This window comes from Simochromis diagramma, unplaced genomic scaffold (assembly GCF_900408965.1).
Source record: "Simochromis diagramma unplaced genomic scaffold, fSimDia1.1 OVJJ01000603.1, whole genome shotgun sequence".
NCBI classification, from domain to species: Eukaryota; Metazoa; Chordata; class Actinopteri; order Cichliformes; family Cichlidae; genus Simochromis; species Simochromis diagramma.
Window position 1 is genome coordinate 1,684,181 of NW_024387414.1, and position 27,596 is coordinate 1,711,776.

Consider the following 27,596-nt stretch of genomic DNA (forward strand, 5'->3'; position numbering starts at 1 on the left):
ACTTATTCAGTCTTGTCTTCCGCTCTTTTGTTTCCTCGTCTTTGTGCCCAATGGTGCCCAGCCGCAGTGGGTTTGCTATCAGTTACGCTCTGTAATTGCAATTACTTTGGTGACAAATATGACACATTACCATCTGTCTGAAAGCTCGGTGTGCAGTCGATGCTTTCAGTGCACAAAGCTAAATCTTATCCAGAGCTGCAGAGTGTGTGATGAATGACTCAAACGCCTTTTATATTAAAAAAGGAGGGCTGCTGGAAAGTGCTCGTCTTACCAAAGCAACAGTTTGAACGCTGTAAGGATCAAGTCCTTCACTTTATGATGGGAATTTCAAAAGCCTTAAATCTTTCTGTATTTTTGCAGGTTCATCTTTTTAGGACTAAATGCTTGAAAACGGCTGAATTACTGCGTAGATTTGGTTTGAGAAACTCAGCGGAGGCCCCTCTAACATGCAGAGCTTGACTTTGTCCTTCTTCCCTCTGCCCGCTGTGTCCACCCTCTTCTGTTGTGCTGTGCAGATAAAGTACGGAGGCTCCAAGGACACCGTTGTCCAGTTTCTGTTCTACAAACCAATTCGATACCAGTGGAGAGAGACTGACTTCTTCCCCTGCTCGGTCACGTGCGGAGGAGGTGAGCTGACCGTCGCCGTGATTAAAAATGCTTTTACATTCACTTTTAGAGTGTGAGAGCGGTAACGGCGTGGTCGCTTCCCTCCCTCAGGCTACCAGCTGAACTCTGCCGAGTGCACAGACATCCGGTCCAACCAGACGCTGCCCGAGCACCACTGTAACAGCTACCCTGAAAACACCAAACCCACTCCAAAGCTCAAAGAGTGCAACATGGACCCCTGCCCGGAGAGGTGCGGACAGCTGGTGGCTGTGCAGCGTCGCAGCTTCGGCATCGACACTGTTTTACCTGTTTATAGTCATCGTCTCCTTCCTCCGCTGCAGCGTGTTAACTGTAGCCGACAGATTAGCGTCAACGTTTTTAAATCTGGCACGCTGACACCACAGCACGCGAGCTCCGCTGTTGAAACTGGGAGCTATTGGCCTTCCTGGATCAAATACCAGCGTCCCCCATAGTGGTTTCATTGACATCAATGAGGAATATTTTCATATTTTGAAAAAAAAGAAGAAAGATCCAGTTGAGTGCATGCACACGTCTTCATTCAGATGATCTAACAGATGCACGAGTCTGTGCATCTGTTAGGGTCGGCTCGCTGCCTAAAATGGAAATAAAGACACAATGTGATGGTTCGCAAATCACATAAAGACATATTTTATTCACAACAGAACACAGAAAACATATCAAATATTTAAACTGACAGATTTTAATATTTCATATCAAATATGAGCTCATTTTGAATTTGATGGCAGTGACGTGTCTCAGCCTGCCGTCCACATGTGCAGGTTAAAGCTCCTCATGCAGGGAAGAAGCCAGATGTGGCCCGAAACAGCTCCTTTAAAATGGACTGAAGCAAAGTGGAAACTGATCGGAGGTCAGATCTATCTAGATTTTCAGGGAAGGCCTTCATGTTTGAGCAGGACGATGTTAAATCAGCAGCACGGCTTCATGGGAGAGGAGTCCAGCTGCTGAACCGGCCCGTCTGCAGCCCAGACCTTTGACCAGCTGAGAACATCTGGAGCATCATGAAAGCAACAACAGGACGAAGCAGAGCAGCTAGAGTCCTCCATCAGACCAGAACGGGACATCGTCCCCCTGCAGCTGCTCTCCTCAGCTCACAGACCGTCACAGGAGCTGTCCAGCTTCGAGAGACGTGTTGCTGCCTTCAAATTCAAAATGAGCTCATGTCTTTCTTATAATGGTTCGTTTTGTCTTTGGGGGGTTTATTGGGGTCGCACAAAGCAGATTGTGAACACGAGTGTAACCTGAGCTGTGTCAGAACCTTTATTATTAAAGGAGCGTTAATGATGGATTAAACAAATATGACAGAATGTGTTTGATAGTGATTTTAACAGTGTTTATATATGTTAGATATGCTGCTGTGTGGTTATCATTATCACATTTGTCTCCTGCAGTGATGGATTCAAAGCAGTGATGCCTCATGACCGCTTCCAGCCTCTGCCTCGGTGAGTACCTCTAACTCTTGAGATAAAACCAAAGTGTTAAACGAACCTCGATGCACTCGAAAGTAAAAATAAATTACATTAGAGCCTCACACAAGACGCTCAAACCACTGCGATCAGATTTTCAGTCATAACTTTTGTTAAAAATACTTTGTTAGTTTTTGCTAAGATGATTTTTTTCTGAGAGTATACAGTTATTTAAAAAAAAAATCCTCCTTCCACAAAAGTCTGACTTTTCATCTTCAATCGTGGGAAAAATGAAAGAGTTCCTCCGTGGTGTTCCACAGCGTTACCCTTCAATCAACAAAAGCCTCTCTCGTCTTCACTCTTTTCTGTTCTTTAGGGAGAGAGAGCTCCACCGTTTGTGTTTGAAGTTTGGATGTAGTTCCTCCCAAAAATAAGTTCATGCATGTGGAGTTCCAGCTCGGCTCGCTCAGCGACTGCTGCGCCGGTCTCACTGGTGACTGTTACGCTCTAACAGAGGAGGGAATTATGCTTATTATTTTTGACGTGATGGTGTCATATTTAGAGCCTCAAAATTAAAAGTGGCAAAGCCTACAGTACCTCTAACGTCCAGCAGAGGCAGCAGTGAGTCGGTCCCCATAGACTCCCATGTTAAAACTTCACAGCAGAAACAAACTGTTTGGTCTCTGTGGGTCATTTCTCCTTCATAACACCTGTACAGGGGGAGGATGGTTTTATAACTCACCTGTTTAAAGCTTATTAGGGCTTAAAGTTTGCATTATTAGTAGGGGTGCAACAATACTCATATTGATATTGAACCGTTTGATACAGTGCTTTCGGTTCGGTACGCATATGTATTGAACAATACAACATTTATTTTATCAACTTTCCTTCTGACGATGCTGTCTGTGTTGAGCGCTCAGTGGATCTGCGCTCGACAGTGCAGCCTAGGCGGAGTAGTCAAACGCAGATTCACTGAGCACAGGGCAAGCTAGCAAGCTAGCTAAGCTCATTGCAACATGGCAAATTGAACCTCCCCCACCCTCATTCAGATCTGGCGTTTGGAACTATTTTGGTTTTCATGTGACGTATGACCCTGAAGGTAAGCGCGTCATGGACAAAAGTAAAACAGTATGTTGGATGTGCCACGCAATGCTCAATTACATGGGTGGGAACTAGTGTGTTAGCCAGTTAGCTCGTTAACGTGTTGGCCGTCCAGCCCCACGCACGGGGCGATCCGCGGTAGCTCGTGTTGTGGCGTTAACGTCATTTCAGATTAACGCTGACAGCACTAGTGGGAACACAACGAATATGACTGCACATTTACGCCGACATCATCCTAGTGCAAAGACAAGTGGAAGCAGACAAAAACAACAAGCACGCATGCTACAAACTTTACCCGAGTCATTTAGACAGCCGTTAGCACATGATTCTCCTTATGGGGACCTGATATGTTTAATATGCTGCTGAGAATATAGCCCAGAAGAAGCTATAGTATAGCTTTTATTTTGGAAAGAGCCATTTCTCTGTAATAAACTCTCTTTTCCAAAGATGAGTGATTTCTCCATCAGATTTATTTTTTATTACTTTGTTGTTTCAGCAACATTAAATTTAAAAACTGTACTTTTGAGTTAAAATATATATTTATAATCTTAATAAATGACAAATTAAAAAGGCATGAACATTTTTCCTATTGAAAAAATATCGAACCGTGAATTTTGTGTTGCACCCCTAATTATTAGGGGCGTGGCCTCTTTGTGGCTTCTGCTAGCTGTCTGTTAGCTTCACCTTCAACTTTTATAAATGTAGATATTCTGAAGAGCTTCATTTAAAATGTGTGTATTTTCCAGAAGCACACACCTAAAGCTGCAAACTTTGTGCACTGCAGATGAAAGCATCTCTATGAGTGTAGCCTCAGTTTCGCACCGACGTATACACCGTGCAGCAGATATAAACCTCCAGTCCTGAACTGTGTGCACCCATCAGCCACTCTAACCTTTGACCTACCTTTGAACTCTGTGCAGTGTGCGAATCTCCAGCATTTTGTTGGACTGCATTAGACATCGTTGTCATTGTCAGCAGGGTTGCATAATGAGCGTGGCTGCAGACAGCCTGGTTTGAAAAAGGAGCTGGAGAAAGACAAAGACAGTTATGCAGTGCAGTGATGCTTCCAGCTCTAAAAGCCGTCGGATGTGGAACGCACATTGATTGCAGTCTATCGAGGCTGATGCACCACTTGCAATAAGACAGACTGTTAATCACCGCACTTATCTAATTACAACATAATGAGACGGAGTCCTGCAGTCTTAATTGTTCTGAAATGGCCTCGTTAATGTCCCTGACCTCCTTTCTGTGTGACAGAGTGTAACGGGGTGCTTGTACTCACTGCGTGCTGAATCTATAGCTTACATAAGTGTAAAGTGGAATCGACATTAGCTGTGGAAAAGTGTCAGAGTTGCTTCGTATTTCAGGTGACACGTTCCTGCCTCTCCGTCTCCCCCCACCCTCGTGTTCCCACCTGGATGTGTCGGATCTGGGCCTGCACTGATCCACACGAGGCTTCCAGGGGAAAGGAACGGGATTCAGACGTGTTCCACGTTGGTGCATAAATGTTATTACATCATTACTTATTAAGATTATTCTCACAGCTTTTATGAAATAAGGTGACCTTTCGATCAGACATGAAAGCAGCGAGGACGGGGGGAAGGAGAGGATCTAAAAATATGAGAGTTTTTGTTCTCTGGTTTGAAGTCGAGTGATTTTAAAGCACTGTAATAACCTCCGTGCGCTGCCTGTCACAGGTGCTGCTGACCTCGCTGCCGAATCACGTCCTCCACACTTCCAGGTGTTTTTTTTCTATGCAGGAAGGTTCTGCCCCCTCCTCACCTCCACCTTACTCAGTATCTGGGTACATAAAACTCATTTAGCCTCTTCTGTGTGTGCACAGCTGGGAGCAGGGCCCCTGGACCCAGTGCTCAGTGTCCTGTGGTGAAAATGGGGGCTGGCAGGATCGCAGTGTGCTGTGTGTGGAGGAGGACGCCCACGGGCAGTTCTCCCAGGTGGATGAGTGGAAGTGCACGCACTCCCCGCGACCTGTCGCCCGACAGATCTGCAACACCTTCGCCTGCCCCCAGTGGGTGGCCATGGAGTGGTCACAGGTCAGTGGTTTCAGTAGCTGAACATGAAATGATAATGAATCCACTTTTAATGAATAACTTAACACAGGCAGGCTCATAGAAGTCATGTGACCTGTGTCGGACTCACGATCTTCATCCCTGGACATTCATTGACACTTCCTGTTATTAATATTGTTGGCGGTGGTTTTGTTCTGCATGTATGATGTTTAACATGTTAGTCGAAACTTGATATCCGGCACTCGCTGAAGTACTTGGAAATGACAAATATTGAATTATTAAACTGGTTTCAGCTCCAGTAAGACTCACAGCAACACATGTAATTGAAGTATAATCAAACCTGCTGTAAGGTTACAAAACAAAATCTTTCACGATTTCCTCACCGGGGAACATTTATGTGATTTACAAAGCAGCATCCACTACGCTGTTTACTACTGCTTTGCATTTCTAACAGGGTGTTTTGTAGAAACATCACACGTCTCACTGGATGTGGTGCATGTCTAAAAACAAACCATTGCAGGTCAGACTCTGACTGTGTCTAAGCAGTTAAAGCGTTTCTGGATCAGAGATGTTCAAACGCTCAGTGACCAACGCGTCAGTCAGCGCTCGATTCACTGACAGCAAGAGTTTGGTGCAGCCTTAATTACTGAAGATGGTTAATTCATTTGTGAGCTAACGTGTGTGTGTGTTACCGTCCCGTCGCAGTGCACGGTGACGTGTGGCCGAGGGCTGCGCTACCGAGTGGTTCTGTGCATCGACCACCGCGGGCAGCACGTCGGAGGCTGCCAACCGTCACTCAAGCCTCACGTGAAGGAGGACTGCCTGGTCCCCGTGGCCTGCCACAAGCCCAGAGGTGGGACACTGATGACTTACAGCAGTGTGTGTGTGTGTACCTGTTTAGACATCTCTGTGGGGACCAAAAATTTGAATGTTAGTATAATGAGTTTGAAGGTATTTCTGAGACTCAAAATGTGGTTTTAGTGTCAGGGTTACAGGTTATGGTTTGGGTTATGCATCCATTTTTGATGGTTTGGGTAAGTGGCTAGGGAAAGCATTATGTCAATGAGATGTCCTCACTAAAATAGCAAAACAAGAATGTGTGTGTGTGTTTTAAATAAGCTAAGACCACAACTGAGAAGCATTTTAAATTTAAATGTTTATTTTACGAACATTATGAGATGTTTTAATAGTTTTGTTCCATTTGTTTCTGCTGTGTGTGACTCAGGACTCTTTGGCAGTCATGCTGAGCCTATTAGCTGTGTGTGTGTGTGTGTGTGTGTGTGTGTGTGTGTGTGTGCGTGGTATTATTGCTTTAAATGTGATTTAATTGGAAAACACTCGTTGTACAGTGGACTGTATAAAATGATTAGCACAGGAGGGTCTTTAGCAAATATTTAAATCTGTCTTGTGAACTTTATGAGAGACGGGAGATAAATGTGAGGATGAAATGTGTGTCTTGGTTAAATAACATCCATTTGGAGGCCGGCCTCCCTCCCAGCTGTCAGTAGATGTCCTTTAATGTGAGACTGAGTCTGACGGACTTGTTGCTGTGATAATGGAAAAAGTTTTTTTTAAAGTACCACAGTAGCAAAAATATTTCCAGTGCTGAACTTTTTATTCCTAAGAAACAAAATTCTGAGCTGCGGCCGAGCTCGGAGCAGCTGATGGTGAACGGCTGTGTCAGACGTCTTTCTAATTTTTTGTCTCTCTGTCAGAGTCCCTGCCGGTGGAGGCGAAGCTTCCCTGGTCAAAACAAGCCCACGAGCTGGAGGAACACTACACCGCTACAGAAAACCCCACGTGAGTGCAGACACACATTCTGACAGTCGCTCAGATGCGTTTGAAGACAGAAGCAAACATCCTGTGAGCTCAGGATACGACACTGCCAGAGTTATCGTCTGCTCTCCAACACACTTCAGTGCTTTTTAATAAACAGCTTGTCTTCTATTCATAAATACGAATCATCCCCTCATTAACTCTGCTGTTATCAGCTGCTTTCACAACGCATCTTGACTTTACAACACACACACACACACACACACACACACACACACACACACACACACACACACACACCTGATCCATTCAAAGGTGTCTCCATTCATTCAGTCCTTTGTTACTACAGCACATCACAGCAGTGCTTTAGAGAAAGCTCTGCACAGATGTGCTGCATGGTGACAGATGTGTTCTAGTTTATCACTGCACACATTTGTGTGTATTTCAGTTCTATTTATATAACAGCAAATATATCAGTGAGGAATCAGAAGCATTTAAGAATCACGATAACAATCTGGTCAAAAACATTGTTGATCTTTATAGTTTGATTAGCACTGCTGCACGAGCACAGCAAGAAGGCCCTGAGCTCGATCCCACCACCCGGGCAGAGCCTCCCTGTGTATGCTGAGCTCACACTCTGTGATTTTTGGCTCATTTTAAGCCGATTTTTGAGTCGTGCGACCGTTTTGGGGATCGGCCCGAGTTTCGCCTTCATCGTGTGTCGTGCGTCGTGTAGTATACGTGGGATAACGAGAAGCGATTAACACCTCACGACCAGCTCCCGCTCATCAATCGTTCAGTCGTAAGAAAATCAAACCTGTTTGAAATCCTGTCGGCCGTCGTGAGGGCGTCACCGCAGCCTTGCACACTGCGCACGCACAAACACAAGTGTCAGTGAAAAGACGGAGCAGCACGGCGGCGTGTGATCTGGACACAAGCGATGGAGGCACAACTTGTAGAACTTTGGCTCATCCGAGCCTTTTCGATGTGGCATCACAAAATGATCACGACCACAACGACCGTGAAAATAGTTGGATCTACACTGCTGCTCAATCACAGCTGATCAATGTTTTTCATTAGCAATTTAGCAAAAGTTGATGGTGGTGGTGTGTCTGTGTGAGTGAAAGACAGAGAGGGAGAGCGAGCGACAGATTTTCTGTTATAAGCTTCATGTTATGGACGCACAGTCTGAGCACTCAGGTCGCATCAGAGCATCGTGACCTACGAACTTCTAACCCCTGCGAGTCAATCGTGCAGTTTGAGCAGAAGCTCAGTTAACAGCATTTGTTAATAATTTTTCCTTGAACTCATCCAAGCCGTCTTAGTTTGGGTGATTCAGGAGGAAGTCGTGTTTGGAGAACTCTTCTCCTCAAATAATCCTCACGCAGGCCTGAGGTTGGTTATAAGTTATTGTTCTCCTGGATTAAGTTGGTGGCTGTGTAACCGGTGTGTTCCCGGTTGTGTCTGACGATGAAAGCTAAAAAGAAAGAAAGACCTCCAACTTGCTCGCTCCAGCTCCTACAACCCAATGCAACCAGGAGGGTCGAGGGTTAGCTCAACCCACCACAACTTCCAAGCTAGCAGGAATTATCTGTTCATGCTAGCATTGACTGTGCCTATAACACATATGCAGCACATTTACAGCAGCTAGCAAAGACAGACCATGATGACAATAATGGAACTAAAAACACGCGATCGGGAACATCAGGGTGGCTAAATATACAGTATATGTGTTTTTTACAGGGTTGGAAGAGACGGTTTGGGTACTAGAACACATGTAATTATAACAATATGTAACTTATGACCCGTTACAGCTGCTGGACAGAGAAGACATCAGAAGGTTGTGTAGAGACCTCCTGTCTCCTCCAGGACAGCAGCTGTGTCTCAGTACTCAGCCTCCGACGTCCTGTGACTGAAAACGGGACGTATTAGTTTGTTGATACTCGTCCATAGAGAATCGTGGCTTTCGTCATGCTGCATGCGCACATTAAACCAAATCCAGGTCAGTTAACCTCCTGCAGACCCTGGAGCCCTGCTCCAAAAACGTCACGCTCACACATGACATGAGGTGGCTGACTTGGTTGGTGGGTTACTGCTAGTCCTACATTAGGTTATGCTAGCTAACTGGTAAAACGAGGATAAACTGTGCTCTTTCACTCGGTCTCTTCAGCAGTAAGTGTTCTTCATCATGTGTTAGCTGTTAGCTGTACTGTTCGGGTTTGTGAAGCACTTGAAAAGTGAAGAGTGAGGAGACCACAGCCTGTTTCTCTGAGGTTTATCACCTCAGAAGTGTTCACCCACCCATCCAAATGATCGATTCAGGTGTTCCATCACATCCATGGACACAGGTGTATGAAATCAAGCTCCTGGGCAAACCTGCAAACGTTTGTGAAGGAGCGGCTCGCTCTCAGGAGCTCAGTGAACTCCAGCGTGGTGCTGATGCCACCTGTGAAACTTCCTTACAAATGCACTTCTGGAAGAATGGTCAACCATTCCCACGAACACACTGCGAAATGTTGTGGAAAGCATTCCCAGAAGAGCCGAGGCTGTTACAGCTGCAAAGTATTTTTAGACTTTTTGTCCTGACAGTGTGAATTTAGCAGAAGAGTTTGTGTCTGTCATTACAGCAGATGGGGAGCGCCTGATCGGGGGTCTCCATACTCTCATGCTGTTGTAGATGAGAGTTCAGCTTTTATACTGAGGAGCACGTTTGTTTCATTTAGTAAAACCTGAACCCAGAACTCTTGAAACACCGTGTAAGAGCTTCACGTCGCTCTGACACAGTCTACGCTTCTTTTTCAGGTAGCACAAAGCCTTTGCAGGTATATCATCCTACACACACACACACACACACACACACACACACACACACACACACACACACACACACACACACCAGGACTGTGTGAATCTGTCTGGGTGTGTTTCCTCTCCCACCGCGGCTGATGATAAGCATGTGATTATCGCCTGCTGCTCAGGGTCTGGTCAGTCTGATAGCCTCCCTGGGATCCATCAGCTTTCTGAGCTCACACACACCTCAAACACTTGGCAGACACACATTTGCTCATCAAAGACTTTGCAAACACACTCTTGAAACACCTCCCGTGCACGCGCCCTCAGCGGGCGCCAACAAATCGTCTTCGCACGCAGCCAAGCTAATCTTATCTGAGCCACGTTAATTTGGTGAGCATGTGAGGCTCATTCTGGAAACGTGGTAATTACGCCGCGTGCTGCAAAAAGCATATTAAAGGGGAGAAACACGTACTGTTAACACCGACTGCGATGCTCATCGGGTCTCTTTGCATTTATCCATTCCACCTGAGCACAGCACAGCCGACAGCAGCATAGATATAAACATGACCACACCCTTGCATTATTAGGGGCGTGGCCTCTGTGACTGACAGGTGGATGGTGACACAGGCTTCACCTGAACTGCACATCTGGACTACGTTTGTGCTGTTGGAGCCTTTTTGGGATCATTATATGGCTGCTGTGAGGTTAGCCGCACTAACAGATTGTCCAGGAAGTCTGAGCTCCAGCTTGGGTGAAATAGCAGGACTGTGTCTGTGGATGCAGCTTCATAAGCTAGTTAGCATTAGCATTACAGATAATGAACTCCCAGACCTGTAAATCAATTGTGGGACGCACCACAGACGTCAGAGGATTACCCAGAAGTCCTGCAGTCACGCCTCGGTGCGGTGGATCTGTTGATGCAGACGAGGCGTGGTTTTATCAATCCAGCCTGATCGCAGCTATATTCTGCATTTTCCCTCCTTATTTCTGCACGTTTCCGTCTCACCTGTCAGACGGTGACTGAGCTCTAACCTACCTCCCAGTCACAGAACTCTGTCTAAATATATGCCACCTCCCCTCCAGGGAGCTGAGAGTCTGACCTCCAGGGAACTTCTCTCTCTGCTTATTTGTCTTAACAAGCTCACGGTCGCACATTTGCTGCTGTGCATCTGTCAGTCAGCAGCTCCAGTTATTATTCTTCGCTTTACTGCCAGGCAGCAGCGGCGTTGGCTGTTTCCTCAGCACGACGGTGTGTTTGTCCATCATATTATCTGCTGCGCATAGACAGAGTTGTGTGTGCCGGTTTTACGCGTTCACTTGATTCGATCAATGACTGTAGAGTGAAAAAAGGGGAATCACTTCAAATGCTTTATTTTTCCTGCAAATGATTTTCAAACTCAGGCTTCGCTCTGGGATCTGTGAATATCGTTCACTTCGACAGGCGTTATTGATGAATCTTTGGAGGTTGGACGATGTGAAATTGAAAAAAGAAACTCAACACGATATTCATGGATTCGATATGGAAGCTACGATACCACAACCTTCATATCACAGCTGAGTCACAGTTATAGAAACGTAAAACTTAATGTTGAATTTATCAGAAACATTTCCTCTCGGGAATTTTCCATTTCTTTATTGGCCCAAAGTTCCCGCCCAGCAACAAGCTCCCTTTACTGCTGCTTTTCCTCAAAGTACCTCAAACCTGCATTATCTGTAGCGGCCAGCAGGGGGCGCCCCCTCTGGAAAACAGCATGTCAACCACATGTTGTTAGCCAATGAGTGAGCGGCGTCCTCGCTCATCACGTCCCGTTTGCTGGCAACGATGTAAATGCTCCGCCCGAGGCTCCACTCACCAGTGGGTGATGTCACGGTGATGTCACGGCCTACAGTCGAGAGGCTCAAGCGAATGATCTCACCATACAACACGCAATGACACGGAAACAACACGTACATGTTGTCGTGTAGGAATGGTGAAAACACACTTTTATATTTGAAATATGTACAAATACGCAGACAAAACAATCCTGAAAAACTGAATCTGTGGACGTCTGGCAAATCAGTTATTCAGGTCTTAAAGGTGGGTTTAGAGTGGGCGTGCTAATTTAATTTATCTTCTATTTTTGCTTAAAAATGTTGAGAGTGACCAGAAATATCAGGATGATGAGCACACAGATTAACACACATATGTAAGCATGATTATAGCAGTCACACATGTAAGTGGTCACCCAGCAAACGTCCATTCAAGCCAAAGACGTTTAGCTTTAGTTAACCCTGATGTCTTTGGTGCAAATAAAATATTCATCACACTCTAAAAATGTTAAATGAATAAATTGCAGATGCAAGCTAAGCTCGTAACAAAAAAAAGGTTGGAAATGAGCTTTGCAGACGTTGAAGTGACCATGTGACGTCACCACTGAAGGACTTATTGGAGACTTTTGCTCTCGTCCTGTGCAGATTCATACCCGGGCCCTGGTCCCCCTGCAGCACCACCTGCGGCCCTGGCAGGCAAACTCGTGAGGTGAAATGTCAGGTGCTGCTCACTTTCACCAAGACAGAGGTGGACCTTCCAGAGGAGGAGTGTGGCGGGGACAGGCCCCAGCTGGAGAGGCCCTGCAACCACGGGCCGTGTACCAGAGCCACCGCAGTCCGAGACCACGGTGCTCCTTTGTTCCAGGCTGACGACCTGCACAGCTGGGACTTCAGAGGCTTCACTGCCTGCTCGGCCACGTGTGCTGCCGGTGAGGTTTGCCGATCGGATGCTCGCAGCTGAAATGCTGATGCTTCTTCTAAACATTTTTCTGTATTTCCTCTGCCCAGGCAAGCAGACAGCAGTGGTGAGGTGTGTGAACAGGAAGCAAGATGAGGAGGTGGACGACGCTCTGTGCGATCCATCCAGCAGGCCGTCGGTAATGATCCGCATCTGTAACCCTGAGCCGTGCCCCCCAAGGTAAGAGACCGCAAGGTCACCGAAGACACGGAGAAAGCTCACAGTCTGCATGAGCAGAATACAGCGATGGGGCTGAAAGCTGAAGCATTTGTGCATCACAAGCATGAATATTAGTGCTTCTTCTGTCAAGGAAGAAGGGCGGGGTTGCTTTTTAATAGCTGTACTAGCAGCTACAGCTGCCTGTGTCAGGCCACGCCCCTAATAATGCAAACATTAAGCCTTAATACAAAACAGCTGTGTTACAAAAACATTCTCCCCCCTGTACAGGTGTTATGAAGGGGGACACTGTCTATAGACAGGGCTGCACATAAGTGCTCTGCAGGTGCACATTCACTGTCAAAATAAAAGACGCGCACCAGATAAGACGTTGCAACGCGCGTTTGTGTACATAAGATTTTCTGGAGGAGGACAGACATTTGTTTAGAACTCTTAAAGATGTCGAATGTGCACCTGCAGACCACCTATGTGCAGCCCTGTGTACAGAGACCAAACTATGTGCATCAGGCTGTAAACACCCTCTGCTGGACATTAGTGGAACTGCAGCTTTGGGGGATTTCCATGTGTTTGCTTCATCTGTCAGCTCTGCTCTGCATACGTGGGTAAAGGTTCAGCAGGGATGGCAGTTTATGCAGGATACTCTGTCCCTTATAAAAAGTATCTTCAGGAAAATGGCAAGAAAACCTTTTTTTTCACAGATGTCATCATGTGAACAGCAAGTGTTGCTCACATCAAAACCATAAGATGCAGTTCTGTCTTTAAGCTCTCGAGCTGCTAGATGTCGACGTTTGATTGAGATGAATAATCAGAGGAGCCGGTGTCTCTTCACCAGCAGACGCTCTCGAGCAGAAATAACCACAGCCTTGGCCTCTGCGACGCGTTGGAGTGTTTACAGCTGAATTTTCTGTCCTCTGTAATTTGTGCGCTTGGCTGCCGGTCAGCCTTTGAGCAGAATATCCAATGCAGGCTCACATCACCTGCTGGGCTCCTATTGGCTCACAGAGAAGAGTTTCTGGAAAACCTTTCTGATTTCAATTTTATGACTTCCACAAACAGCGTGTGCGTTATTGAAGCCACGCGCTTTCCAACAACCAAAGACAGATTTGACTCTGCAGTAAAGAGCCTGGTCACAGACATCAGTACGATTAGAGACACACACACCATACACACTGATCGGTGTTAGTTAAATCATTACTGTACATGTGAAGGGTGTGTTCATGTGTGAGGGTGGGCGGTTCCTTCGGCTCCATCTTTAACAGAGTCATGAATGAGCCTCCACTAACAGTTTACAGTCATATTTCTCCACACTGACCTCTGACTTCATATAAAATGCAGCGACTTCAGTGTTTTATCCTGTTTCATTCAAATACAGATTCACGTGAAACTTGTGGTTTGTTGCATTCTGCCTCGAAATATCACAGTGACGAGTTTTGTTGTTCCGATCAGTTAATTCTGGTGTGATGTTGAAAGAAGCTCCAAAAACGAAGGCGGAGCAACAACAATGAAGCTTTTATTGAGCTGATAAAGTCCGGAGGCTGGTTCAGTCAAAGCTGGGATCCAGGGAACGTCTCCAGAAAGCTGCTTTAACAAACTCCCACTGCATCAGCTCCCAGTTCAGGGACAGGAACGACGGGAAACTCATCCAGTCGACTTTGTGTGTCTGTGCATGAAAGTGTGCCATCATCAGTGGAGCTGCGCTACGAGGATTCACCATGGCAACGGTTACATAAACAGCAGAGCCTCCGTTAGGCGAAACGTGACCGTGTTTCAGTGAAGATACGTTAACTCCACCGAGTCATCAGTTATCCAACCTGAACAGATGATGATGCTGGATTCCTGCCACAGACTTATTACAGTCATGTTTACACAGGCGACAGGATCTGAGACGCCGCGCCCTCCTCATAGACCTCTGGCTTTAAAGTCATTTTCAGAGCCTGTGATGATGATGGAAACGATGTCTCGGGTCAAACAGCTCAAATGCCTACTGCACATTTAAAACCCAGTGTAAGGCTGTCACAACACATTCAGGTGGTCTGTCAGCTGGATCCAAACCCACCTCCAGTCACCTGCAGCCTCTGTGACCTGTACCAGGATGGATCCGTCGGTGCGACTGATCAGCTTCACACAGATGTGTTGAAACGAACAAGGGCGAGTTTTTAACTCCACGTGCTTCATGGAAAACGTTCCAAAGCATGAAACTTGGTACAAATTTGTGTATTTGTGCGTGCCAACATTTGGCTCGATTTTCTTGGCTGCGCCTTAATGAGATGTGAAAGCAGAGAGGGTGGAACGCTGATGTCAGCAGTCTAGACTGACGGAGGAGATAAGGCTGTGCCAGCCCGTCTCTGAATCACCACCGCAACCCTGTGGACGAGGCGCCGGGCGCTCTGCGTACGGTCTGACTTCAGAAGAACAGAGAGTGAGATGATGCTCGCTTATTTTGAAACCGAAGCTCGTTCTTGTTTTCAGCTCAGTAGAGGAAAGCTCAGATGAAGACGTGGATTAGAGCCGGGAGTGCAGCGAGGGTTTGCGGGCCGATGTAATCGCCGTGTTTACTGAATAAACACAATAAGACGGCCGGGCTGCCGTGAAGCGTCCAGGAACACCGGCAGGCTGCGTGGCTGCTGAGCACCGAGGGACGCTCCTGCTGATGTCAGAGCAACACACACTAAACAAAAAACATATAATTACATAACACAGTGTGTTGGCGCACACACATGCTGTATCAACCCAAAGACACGTCAGTTATTTACTGTTGAATATTAAACACACACAGTCGCGCTTTACTGTAAATTCCCACAGAGCATCGAACATGTGACGCAGGAGCCAGAGCTGCTTCGGCATCCGTCGACAGTCACGATGGATGTTTGCAGGTCTTTGTTCTCATATTCCTGAGAATCTATTGAAGCATCATAACCGGCTGAGGGAGGCTCAGCCTCTACATCAGCGGCCCCCGACCTTTCTGCGCCACCGACCGGTTTAATGTCACAGACCGGCCTTTAAGGTGCTGCAGATAAATACAACAAGATAAAAGGATGCGACCAAGACAAAAACTGTGGATTCGCCTTTATAATAAACGCAAATTCACTGTGTAACTTTATTAGCAGCTTCCTCTTGAAATCAACTCATTGAACGTAATCCTCATTCAATGTTGTTCAGAAGAAAAGAAATCATTGATATTGTTGGGAAATCACAAACTAACAGGTCTACAGACTTTGATGACATTGATATGGAAATCGTTAAGAAAGTTATCAATGGCATCTCCAAACCTTTAACATACATTTGCAATTTGTCTCTACAAACTGCTGCAGTCCCAACACAAATGAAAACAGCTAAAGTAATACCACAGTTTAAAAGGGAGATGGACACAAATTCACTTTCACAATTTTCAAAAATACTGGAAAAAGTTTTCATTAATAGACTTGACAAATTTATAGATAAACACAAAATAATAACGGACAGTCGGTGTGGTTTCAGACATCCATGGCTTTAATGGAACTAATTGAAAATATCACCAATAATACAGATCGAAGACAGCTGGTGTTTTCATTGACCTAAAAAAAGCTTCTGACACAATCATGAACTATTACTTGATAAGCTGGAGTATTGTGACATTAGAGGAGTGGTGCTAGAGTGGGTCAGGAGTTATTTGAGAGACGGGCAACAATTTGTGAAGCCTGGCGAATATCAGAGTGCCTGGAGATTGTTTGTGGAGTTCCACAGGGGTCAGTGTTGGGACCAAAGCTGTTTATCCTGTGCATCAATGATATATGTAAAACATCTGATATATTACAGGTTATTTTATTTGCAGATGATACAAATATTGTTTGTGCTGGAGAGAATTCACAGCAGCTTTTTTTGTCACACAAGAAATGATTAAACTGAAAACAAGGTTTGACAGAAACAAGTTTTCACTAAATTTGAATAAAACTACATTTATGTTGTTTGGAAATTGTAAAAAAGATGCTGGAGCGAAATTGTTGATAAATAATGTTGAAGTAAGTTTCTCATACAAAATTTCTGGGTGTGATAATAGACAACAGAATCTGCTGGAAACCTCACATAAAGCATATACAAGCTAAACATTTTTTGCCTTCCAAATCACTCCAGGTGCTTCACTGTACACTTACACTGCCATATTTGGCATATTTACTGTGTGGAAATCTGGGAAATGCACACAAAACTTCACTTCAGCCATTATGAAAAAAGCAATCAGGATGATTACTGAAGCAGGATTTAGAGACCACACTAACATTACGTTCTTGAAATTAAAATTTCTGACGTTTATGGATCTTGTAAAGTATAAAACTGCAAAAATTATGTACAAAGCCAGATACAATATGTTACCAGGAAATGAACAGAGGATGTTTTTGACAGAGAAGGGGACAATTAAACCTGAAGACTCGGACAAAGGTGAAAACCTTTTGTGTTGCTGTTTGTGGGGTAAAACTGTGGACCTACAGCAACGTTCAAGCTTTAGTCAGCTCATAAAGATGTTTCGAAAACTGCTTTTGGAAGAATGTGAAACTGATAAAGTTGATGAGCCATTGTTTATGTAACTATGCTATCTATCACTGTAGCTATGTTAATACATGTCCTTCATTCTTGTTGTGTGTGGGGTAAGTGATGACGGGAATTAGGGGTAACAATGAACAGTGGGATTCAATAGAACTAATACGTATGTTATACTTCTTCTACTCCATTTCAGACTTAATCATTGTAATTTCATTTAGACTATTTTATTTTATGTATTTTCTATTTTTGTTTTGTCTGAGCACATACGTGTGTGTATTTACATACATATTCCTGTGTGTACATGTAAATGCATCCTCCTCTCTGCCCCTTAATGCTCTCTGGTCGCTATGGTAACGTGTAAATATTTCTTTCAAAATAAGACACACAGCTACAACACGGGAAAGACCCAGGGCAACAGAGTTAAGGATAAAAACCCTGAAAACTGTACATTTCACACCGAGCCTCAGCTCCCACGGCCCGGCCTTTGGCCCGGGGGTTAGGGACCGCTGCTCTACATCATCACACCAGCAGCACCAGGCTGACCAGAAGGTTCCCAGCTGAGCCTGCGCTGCACTGTTTTCAACAGCCTTACACATGGAGTAAGCAAAGTCCAGCTCTGCCAAAGTGCCATTAAGCACAGGAAATGATGAGCACACAGTGGCCTCACAGTATATCCTGTATATCCAGTGTCGTTAACATCAGTTAGAAGCCTTCACATGTGTTTGTTGTAACATTAGTGAGAGGATGAAGCCAAAAACACATCTCAAACACACAAATCTGCTTCACATTGTTCTCAGTTTTACACTTTGATTACATATTCTGATTATGACCCGTTTTCTGAATCCCAACAAGCGTAATGTGCTCCTGATATTCAGCCAGCAGCGTGAGTGGGTGTGTGAGCTGTAAGTTTCCAGCACATTTCCAGGCACCGGATGGATGTTTGCCCGTCCAGTAGTCTTACAAACTGATTCACACGCAGTGATTTATCTCTCCCTCCTCCTCTAATGGACATTTACAGGAAGCAGCTGCAGAGTGCAGGCGCGCACACACACACACGCACACACACACACACACACACACACACACACACACACACACACACACACACGATTTCAGAGGACGGTGCATCATAGATTCATTCAGAGACTTACCTTAACCTTAAAATATGTCTTCACATTAAAATGTGATGATTTATGTTTTGCTGACTTGCTTTTTCTGCTCATAACATGATTGTGTGAACAGATTTAGGTCCCTACAACATGAGTAATACCCCTCACTCCCGGGGTGTAGCCCGCTGCCTGAGTTTGGGAGTCCAGCAGCGAGAGCGCGGGGAGGTGGAGAACCTCCCCTATTCCCTCTTCTGCTGTGTCTGTAACTCTCTCCCACTCAGCCTGTGCATGTGACTGCTATACATCATTCTCCTCAGCTGGGATTCGTGTCTCTCCCTGTGGTTTCTCTGACCTTGTGAACTGAAAGAACACCATAAAGACACCTGCGCTCTGTATGAGGTCGGTGTGTAGTTTGTGGTCCACCGCCGTCAGCAGTCAGGTCGGACATTTGGGAATAATCTTGTATCCCACACAGTGAGAGTGGATTACGCAGCCTTGTCCTTGTTGGGGTTTTTGTGCAGCAAATAACTGAGACCAGCAGCTCAAAACATTATCTGTGAAGTGAAAAATACAGTGATGAAAAAATAAAGGAACACTTTGAAAACACGTGAGACCTCAACGTGAAAACAATCAGGCGGGATCTCTATACTGATATGGACCTGGGAATGTGAATAATCAAAATACAGAGGGCTGAAAAAATGATGCAGCAGGCGAGTCACATTAGTTCATATTGCAGCAGCTCAAAATGATACTCAGTAGTTTTTAGGGCCCCGGGAGCTTGTGTATAAGCCTGATAATGTCAGGGCATGCTCCTAATGTGACAACAGATGGTGTCCTCCCAGATCTGGACCAGAGCATCACTGAGCTCCGGGACAGTCTGAGGAAACATAACATCCCAGAGGTGTTGTGTTGGATTTAGGTCAGGTGGACGTGGGGGGAAGTTAATGGATCAGTTCCTTCATCCTCCAGGAACGCAGCAGGGAGACAAATGAACACAAATGCCAATCAGGCTCCACAATGCTGGGCCCTCCCCTGGCTGGGCCCTCACCTGGCTGGGCCCTCACCTTGTTGGGCCCTCCCCTGGTTGGTCCCTCACCTGGTTGGTCCCTCACCTGGCTGGGCCCTCACCTTGTTGGGCCCTCCCCTGGTTGGTCCCTCACCTTGTTGGTCCCTCCCCTGGTTGGTCCCTCCCCTGGTTGGTCCCTCCCCTGGTTGGTCCCTCCCCTGGTTGGTCCCTCACCTGGCTGGGCTGTCCATCTGGCTTACTGACAACCCCTGACCAGTCGCTCACTCTTGGTGAGCTTCCTTTCCAAGCTGACAGTTCAGCTTGTCTAATGGTTTGGTGGTTTTGCACAGGACTTGGTCTCAGGCTGGTTGTCACGATGTGTTTAAGGAACTTTGCCGCTCGTAGTCTCTTAATAGCTGTTAGTCCCATGTTGAGGACAGGATGCCTGCGGCGGAGTGTACAACTTGGCTTCTCCCCAACTCAGGTGATGCTTGCTGATCGAAGCTGCTCCGATGGCCCACAGTGGGCATGTTGCTGACTCCACTTTCCCCACACGTGTAGATTTGGTGGTTGAGAAAAACTGAATCTTAGAAGTTACCTGATCACAGGAGCATGTCACACAGGTATCACTCTTTCTGAGCTCAGTACTGGCGCTCGTGGGTAACTGGGATCTGGGTGTAAACCCGCTCCGGTTCCTCAGGGTTTCCCAATCGAGTCATCAGTGCAGCGACATGAGAGAAGCAAAGCAAAACTCAACACTAAACTAAATCTCTTCCTGCTGAGCCAAAGCACACAGAAGAGCTTGAAAAAGACACAAACTGATAAATCATCAGGTCAACCAAGCAAAAACCCAGATGTTACTGAGCTCATTATCTCTACACAAAACAGTGTGACGACTTTTTTTAAATGTGTTATTACAGTTATAGAAAATGCATACATTTACACTGCGTTCCACATCATTATGCATGCGACATTTCAATTAGTTTTTGCTCGTGTTACTCTCACATCTTCTGAGATAACTGCTGTCAGCGTCAGATGGGGTTTTAATTAGTTTGTCAGGTCCTGTTAATTATAGAGAAACCTCCTTAAAGAGGTCGTTCAGCTTTATTAAGAGAATCACAGTTTTCGGGCAGCGTGTGGAGAGAGAGATCTGTCTGAAGTTAAAATGAGGCGAATAGTGCAATGTCTGGCAAGACACATGAAAAGCCGAGGTCATCAAACTGTGAATGGAGTTAGTCACGGCACAGATGAATAAAAGTCTTTTAAAGAAAGTTTCTGTGTGAGAAATTCAAGCAGATATATTCTGTTCATGTCTGGCTCAACATTTGGATTCATGGACTTTGCTTTGCATGATTCACAGTTCAAAGTAATCCTTCTTTATCTGATGCTGGCCTCAGTGCAGCCCCTCAGTTCATCCTCTGTCTGGTATAATTTGGTTTAGCTCCTCCCCCTTCATAGTCATCCTACCTTTATGCCAATTTTGTTTGGCTGCCCCTCACACACTAAAAATGAGGTGGGTGGGGCTTCAGTCCAAAGCCTCTGGCTCCTCCCACCTGAGCACTGACAGTCACGCCTCCCGCCACACAGTTGAAACTGCTGTGAGCCTGTGCATCAGTGCAACCACATGATTGGCTCATAGGTTTCTGGTCTGGCTGTTGATTGGCTCTTCGGCACCGTCCATGCAGTTAGAGATCTCCTTCTGACCGCACAGAGAAGATTTATGAGGAACAAGCTTGTTGTTCACCTGCAGCTTGCTGTATGCGTGCGGTGCATGCATCATAACACAACACATCTGTGAAGTTTTGTTTGAGTGCTCAGCTGATGCAACATCAGACATGTTTTACATAACCGACGCGCAGCACGGCTCTGCATCGTGATTAACGTCACCCACCTAAAAATGATGCTGGACAGAGTGAGAGTGTTTCATCTCCCCCACATGAGATGCCAACATACCTGAAGCCTCTCGTCTCTTTATTTGCAGTACCTGAGTATTCTAGTGTGTTTGATCATACTTTTACAAGGTGACACAGAGGCGTCTTTTAATCCTTTGATTAATTCTGTTGCTTCGAGGATTGAGCTCGCCTCTTTCGCTGTCTGAAGCTCCGTCTCTCTCGCCAGGTGGGAGGTGACGGCGTGGACGGGCTGCTCTGCGTCCTGCGGTGTCGGCATACAGACCAGGAGCGTGTTTTGCATGCGTCTTTTGTCCGTCGACCAGCAAGATATTCAGACTATTTCAGAGGACGCGTGCACGGATTTCCGACCTGCCATCCTGCAGCCCTGCAACCAGGTGGACTGTCCTCCAGCCTGGGAGACCGAGGCCTGGCAGCAGGTACGGACTTTCTGAGCGTGTGTGTACGGAGGGTGATTAATGCCCCGTCTTTCTACCTCCTCGCTCTTCTTCTGCTTCCTCCCTCCAGTGCTCCCAGACCTGTGGTGATGGTGTTCAGGTGCGGAAGGTGTACTGTAAGCAGCTCCTGTCCACGGGGGCCTACAGGCGGCTGGGGGACGACGCCTGCCAGGTAACCAAGCCCGCTACAAACAGAGGCTGTGGCAATATGGACTGTGTGCCCTACACAGCAGGAGGAGAATGGGGAAAGGTGAGCACACAGTGCAGAAATGTCATGTTGTTTTTTCATATTGTGCAACGTCTGATTTAAGCTGCAGCTGGATTGTACTGCCAGTGTCTTTAATTAGAGTTAGATTAAACGGCTTCAGCAGCAATCAGAGTGCAGTAGATGGGCAGGAAGCGTGCTTAGAGGCAGGCCTGACCAACCAGAGGTCTGTGCAGGCGAGCAGGGTTAGTACTCACAAACCCAGCCTGGAGCTTGTTTTGGAGAGACAAGACCATTAAGCATGAAACCATCACATGTGGTCTTTGTCTTTTCTTCACGAGCACTGGTAAGAAAAATACCCTTTGCTTGTTTGCTTGCAAACCTTGATATAGTGATGTCATCCTAAAAAAGGACCCGGAGCTTTTTCTCCGTACATGGAATTTGCACGTCAGCGTTATATTCCTGCCTGTTTCCTGTGCTTGCTGTTAGAGAAAACCTACAGCTGCCTTCCTGTGTCTCAGTGATAGCAGGAAGTCGAGTAACTTGAAGCTGCTTGCCTCAGTATTTCAGTGATTCGGGTTAAAATATGGTCAATACGTTTTGATTTTTTTTTACAAATCAATTTTGGTGGTTGCCATGGTAACACATTCCTGCTGAAGAGCCAGGCTGGTTCAGGTTCAGCCCCTCAGGTAGATTTGTTTTGCAGTTAGAGAAGCAGGCAACCGTTCTGCAGACATCAAACTCAGACAGCGAGCGGAAAGAAAATAAACGGGAGGAAAGAACTTAAAGAACAAGAAAGGCAACAAATTATAAACACTAATACTATAAATACACCGATTCACATTAAAAATGAATAAATGGAACAGACATGTGAACAGTTTGCTATAGCTTAACCAGATGATATAACAGCTGGGACAAAACTGTTTCAGGCCAATAAAACACAGCTTCAAAGAAGTGCTCTCTGCCAAAACAGTACAAATCTGAGTCCAGGAACAAATCAGTCACTTTTTCATGATTTCAGGTTTTGCCGTATCCTCCCACTTTATTTATGCTAACACACTGGCAGGTAGACTGGGCCACTGAAAACCATCTGATTGCAGATGTTTGGGGTAACTAGAGCCAGATGTGGGTGTGCTGAGCTCGATATGTACTGAAGGTCCTACACCAGTATACCTGACGCCCGCCTACCGAGGGAAAAACACACACCTGGTACCAACTTTCTAAAACTCATAATGTAACTTTATAACATGAACCATTTCTCACTGTGCAACAACCTAAAGTTATATAATGTTAACAGAGAAGGACCAACATTAGCCTTACACTCACAAACAGACCAGCTCTATTCTGCCAGCTCAATGGAATAAAATAATAGAGTCTGAGTCTATTCTCTCTACAGGGCATATGTTACCACCTTCATTAAACTATCTATGGACAGTAATATAGGACAGTAATGTGCCGGGCATATCAAATATTCTAATGAATAAATTCCTTCTTCCCTCACTTTAACCACACAGGAGAATCAGCCAGTGTGACCCAGCCGGGGTCCTGCAGATCTGTCATAAACCTTTCTGCCGTGTCTAACGTTCCTCTGCAGTGCTCCGTGTCCTGCGGTTTGGGGATCCAGCGCCGGGAGCTGCTGTGCCTCCAGCTGACGGCGGCGGGCCGTCAGGTGACGGTGGCGAGGGAGCAGTGCTCGGGTTTACCGTCCCCGCCGCTCGTACGAACCTGCCGCATGATGGCCTGTCCCAGTAAGAGCACACAAACACGTCCGTCCTGTGGAAAAGACACTTTTCCTGTGACCATCTGTGCGGGACACTGGGTTTGATGCCTGATTTAATGCACATTTATTACATGCACACACTCGTGTTCAGGCTGTTTCACCTGCTTTGACTTGGGCAAAGGCAGGTGATACGCCAGTTACATCAGTCACTTTAATTCACATAGACTGGTTATTAGACGGCGCTTTACTGCTCTAGATGAGCACTCAACAAACCTCATTCACCCATTCATACAGAGTGCACGGAACCGCTCTTTTGGTGGTCTCCTTTGGGTGGCGCTGTCACTTGGTGTTCGCTCTCTCTGCGTATCACTTCCTGTTCCTGTTCCAACACAGTTGTGTTTTTGTGTAGCCAGTTGAATTAAAAACTTACAGATAACTTCTTATTTCATAGTCTAATCTTCAGGTGCTTCATCCGAAGCCCACTCTGTGTGTTCACTCACTAATTTACAGTGACAGGGTTCGGCTAGCTTAGCTTAGCTTAGCTTAGCTTAGCCGGCTCGCTAGCAGCATGGCCTTTTCACCTCTCCCTCCTGCTCATTGTGTCAGGTGTGTAGTTACTCCTCCACCTCCTTTAGCAGTAATGATACTTGTTATAAATGTAGTCTATTTGCAGCTCTGGAGGCCAGCATCACTGAATGAGAGACTCGGATTCACACCACTGAAAAACCCTTAGCTAGCCAGGCCCCTGTAGCCGGTGGTAGCGTAGGCCCCGCTAGCTGTCCCCCGGCAGACTGACCTGAGCAGCTGGGTAACAGGATGGCTGGGTGACGGTAGTCTTAAACAGAAGCCTCAGGTACACCAGCAACCTGTTCATGTGTCTGACATTCACAGAAGGAGTTTGTGTCTAAGTGTGTAAGTGCTTTCTGTCTAACACTCAGTGAACGCATCGGGAGCAACTCTGGGCTCAGTGTCTTGCTCAAGGACACTTTGGTATCTGACCAGAGTCAGGGATTGAACCGCCATCCATCTGATCAGTAGATGTGTTTTTCTTTGCTTCTTGCCGTGATTTCTGCCACGTCAAAATATCTCCAGTATCCACAGATGATGCTGAATTTTACCCCCCTCTACGTACAGGGCCTGAAACTCTGAAAGCATGCTGATACCTCAGTACGAAGGTTAGATTTGTCAGTGCTTCCTTTAATATAAATCAGCTGATTGTGACGGGTCAGGTGGAATATGTTTTTCATGTATGAGGAGCGGGGCGGCAGTGGGTAGCTCGAGGTCCTGGGTTTGAATCCACCATCTGCCCAGAGGCTTTCTGCGTGGTGTTTGCGTGTCGTCCTCGTGTGTGCATCAGAGCCTAACAGGTCAACTGGTGATGTGAGAACCTGATGTGACAGAAAAGGGTGGATGGATGTTGTTTATTGTGACATAAACTCTCTGTGAGGAGGACTGTCGCTGGGACATGGCAGATTACAGCTTGGTGAAACAGTCTCACCCTCGGGCCTCTGAGCAGTGTTTACACCCCCGGCCCCGTGCGGTGTATCAGGCCATCGTGTTTACTCTCTGAATGCTTGAAGGGAACTCGGACTGGCCAATCTTCACGCTAACACAGCGTGCTGTGCTTTACCATATGCGTGCACGTATGCTGTGTGGGAAGCCTATGTGAAAATCACGCATCGGGTTCAGCAGCTGCTCAGTGAGTGCCGATGACTTCACGTGATGACTGCGGCCAAGCTGCAGGAGACGGCGCTCGCTGACGTCTGTGTGAAATAAACGCCTCGGTGTTGGTCCAACATCAGAGTCACCGTTTGATCTGTTTTTCTAATCCTCCGCGACTCGACTCGCCCGCACGCTGCACAACACGTGACTTAATGCCTCGCAAATGTCGCAGTGAGTCCTGAGAGTCCACGTGTGTTTCAGGAAATGTTTTTTCCAGCTGCCGCCTCGGATATTACCGCCTAATCAGGACGAAGGCCGAGGCCGGGTCAGTGGAAGAGTCCCGGTGTCTTCAGAGCAAACAGATGCTCGAGGTGACTCGATATAAACATGATGTCATGTATGAAATGTTTAAGGAGTTCTGAGAATCAGCTCATATAAATAAACCTTACCTGATTCAAACATGGCCGTCCTCCTTTTAGAGATCATCTTCTCAGGTGTGCACGGACAGCTTCTGCTCTTTTCAGATCTCTCTTCTTCGCCGTTGTTCCTGGATCTGCTCAGGCGTGAACAAAGCTGAAGTGAACAAAGTTGCAGTAGATCTGGTGAATAAGACTGGCACGACGTGGCGCTCACCAAAGCTTTTTGCACCGCCCGCCTCAGAAGCCTTAAACTCTACATGTTCTTAACATGATGAGAGGACCAGACAGACTGCTGCCGCTCTCATCTGAGAGCAGGGCCGCAGAAAAAGCTCCCACACATCTGTGCCGCGAGATTTGTTGGTACCTCTCGTTGCTTCTGTTAGGTCTGACGGACGTTTTGCATTTTTTCAGACTGGCCGCAGGGTGCTGACAGGAAAACCTGCTACTGTGTGTGGGAATGTTTCCTTTTGTGTGTGGAATTGTTGTTTATAATATTCTTCTGAGTTTTTAGGGAAGAACTGAACAAACAGCCCAGCACTGTGAAAACGAGCTGCAGGGAGGGAGAGATTATATTTCCATGTAAACTGGAGGGTGGGACATTTAGTGAATACATGACATTTTGTTTCAGTGAATATGACCTTCACTCTGTTTTTTATTGCTTTTACTGTAACTGGAGCACCATCAATAACAACAGAGTACGTAACAGCTGCCTGTTAAACGTCTTCCTCTCGCAGAGAATGATTCCTGCGTTTCAGCCTGTAGGAACACACGGACAGATAATGTTCTTCATATTGTTCAGGTTGTTTATTTTCTTTATTTTGGTCAGGGATGAGAAAGGAGAGATGCAAGCAGCTGAGCAGGGAACCAAACACACGGCTCCTTCACACAGACCTCAGGTCAGTTTAGAAGATAAGAACCACGAGCGATGTAACGGCAGCAGCTGTGTGGACGCGATGCAGAGGAGATGTGTTCGAGTCAAAGCAGGTGACTTTATGGGCAGACTCACACCTGACAGCGTCCTGTTTGAACTCTCAGACAGTGAAGGTGATCGTGCAGACATGCATCTTCTCTCAGTGTGTCGCCCGGCACAGATGTTCACGTCCTGCGTGCGATCACGCCGTGCTGAAACGGCGCTTTAGTGCAAATCAGCCGTCGGCTGCTTCAGAGGTGCTCGTCTGACGGTTGAGCAGTTCTGCCCAGAACTTGTGCGCCTGCTTGAATCACCACCCGAGAAGAAGAAGCTCAAACTCAAACGGGACGATCTAAAAATGGTTTTGGAACAACTCTGAACTCTGTTTGCTGACAGAAACCTCAAAACGTGGAGCATGCAAGTTGCAACTGCCGTAATTCCCCCTCTCATTAATTTCAATGTGTTTAATAATTGAATGGAAAGAATTGGAGGAAAAGCAGAGAGAGACCTGCTGAGACCCGGGGCTGCCGCCGTGGTCGCTGCAGCTCACTGAGGAGGGAAGCTTGTGCTGCAGAGAGCCGGGATGCCAGCTGTGAAACTACTGCAAATGAATTTGCATGTCAATGCTCCCATCCTGCAGACTTTGGTCCAGCCGGCCTCGCTGCAGCTGTAACAAACGTTCAGTCACCGTATGGTTAGAGAAAGTGACGGCAGTTGGAAACATTGCGAGCTGTGATATCTGTCACACAGGACGGGGGTGGGGATTTGTCAGTGCTACGCTGGATCAGCGGGAGGCCAGTCTCACTAATCGTTTGTTTGATCATCAGAGGCGGATCAGGAGAAAAGCACCCAGCGCTCCAAAGAATCCTTCACGAGCTGTTAAAGGTCGTCTGCGTCCTTTCAAGTGTAGACAGTCTGACTCTGTCAGGTGATGAACTCCACGACATTTTAGCAAAGAGCCGTTCAACAAGCCGCGTGATCATCCTGTTGGTAGATGTTTGACAGGTT

At 46.4% G+C, this 27,596-nt stretch overlaps 1 protein-coding gene and 1 long non-coding RNA gene across 5 annotated transcripts in view; one reads left to right on the forward strand and one right to left on the reverse strand.

Moving 5' to 3' along the window:
- The window catches only part of adamtsl3 (ADAMTS-like 3), a 199,747-nt gene that overhangs the window by 147,156 nt on the left and 24,995 nt on the right, over positions 1-27,596 (forward strand). For all 4 annotated transcript variants that reach the window (XM_040011491.1, XM_040011493.1, XM_040011492.1 and 1 more), the window contains exons 10-20: positions 516-627; positions 718-856; positions 2,037-2,087; positions 4,996-5,206; positions 5,888-6,035; positions 6,898-6,982; positions 12,206-12,489; positions 12,569-12,698; positions 21,444-21,654; positions 21,743-21,922; positions 23,472-23,625. In XM_040011491.1, the coding sequence (XP_039867425.1) occupies positions 516-627; positions 718-856; positions 2,037-2,087; positions 4,996-5,206; positions 5,888-6,035; positions 6,898-6,982; positions 12,206-12,489; positions 12,569-12,698; positions 21,444-21,654; positions 21,743-21,922; positions 23,472-23,625 (1,705 nt within the window). The remainder of the gene's footprint in view (positions 1-515; positions 628-717; positions 857-2,036; positions 2,088-4,995; positions 5,207-5,887; positions 6,036-6,897; positions 6,983-12,205; positions 12,490-12,568; positions 12,699-21,443; positions 21,655-21,742; positions 21,923-23,471; positions 23,626-27,596) is intronic.
- Positions 1,282-4,281, reverse strand: LOC120721280. The gene is made up of 3 exons (XR_005693148.1): positions 4,056-4,281; positions 2,649-2,761; positions 1,282-2,558 (listed from the first exon to the last, which is right to left on the reverse strand). It is a non-coding gene; the product is annotated as an uncharacterized LOC120721280 (long non-coding RNA).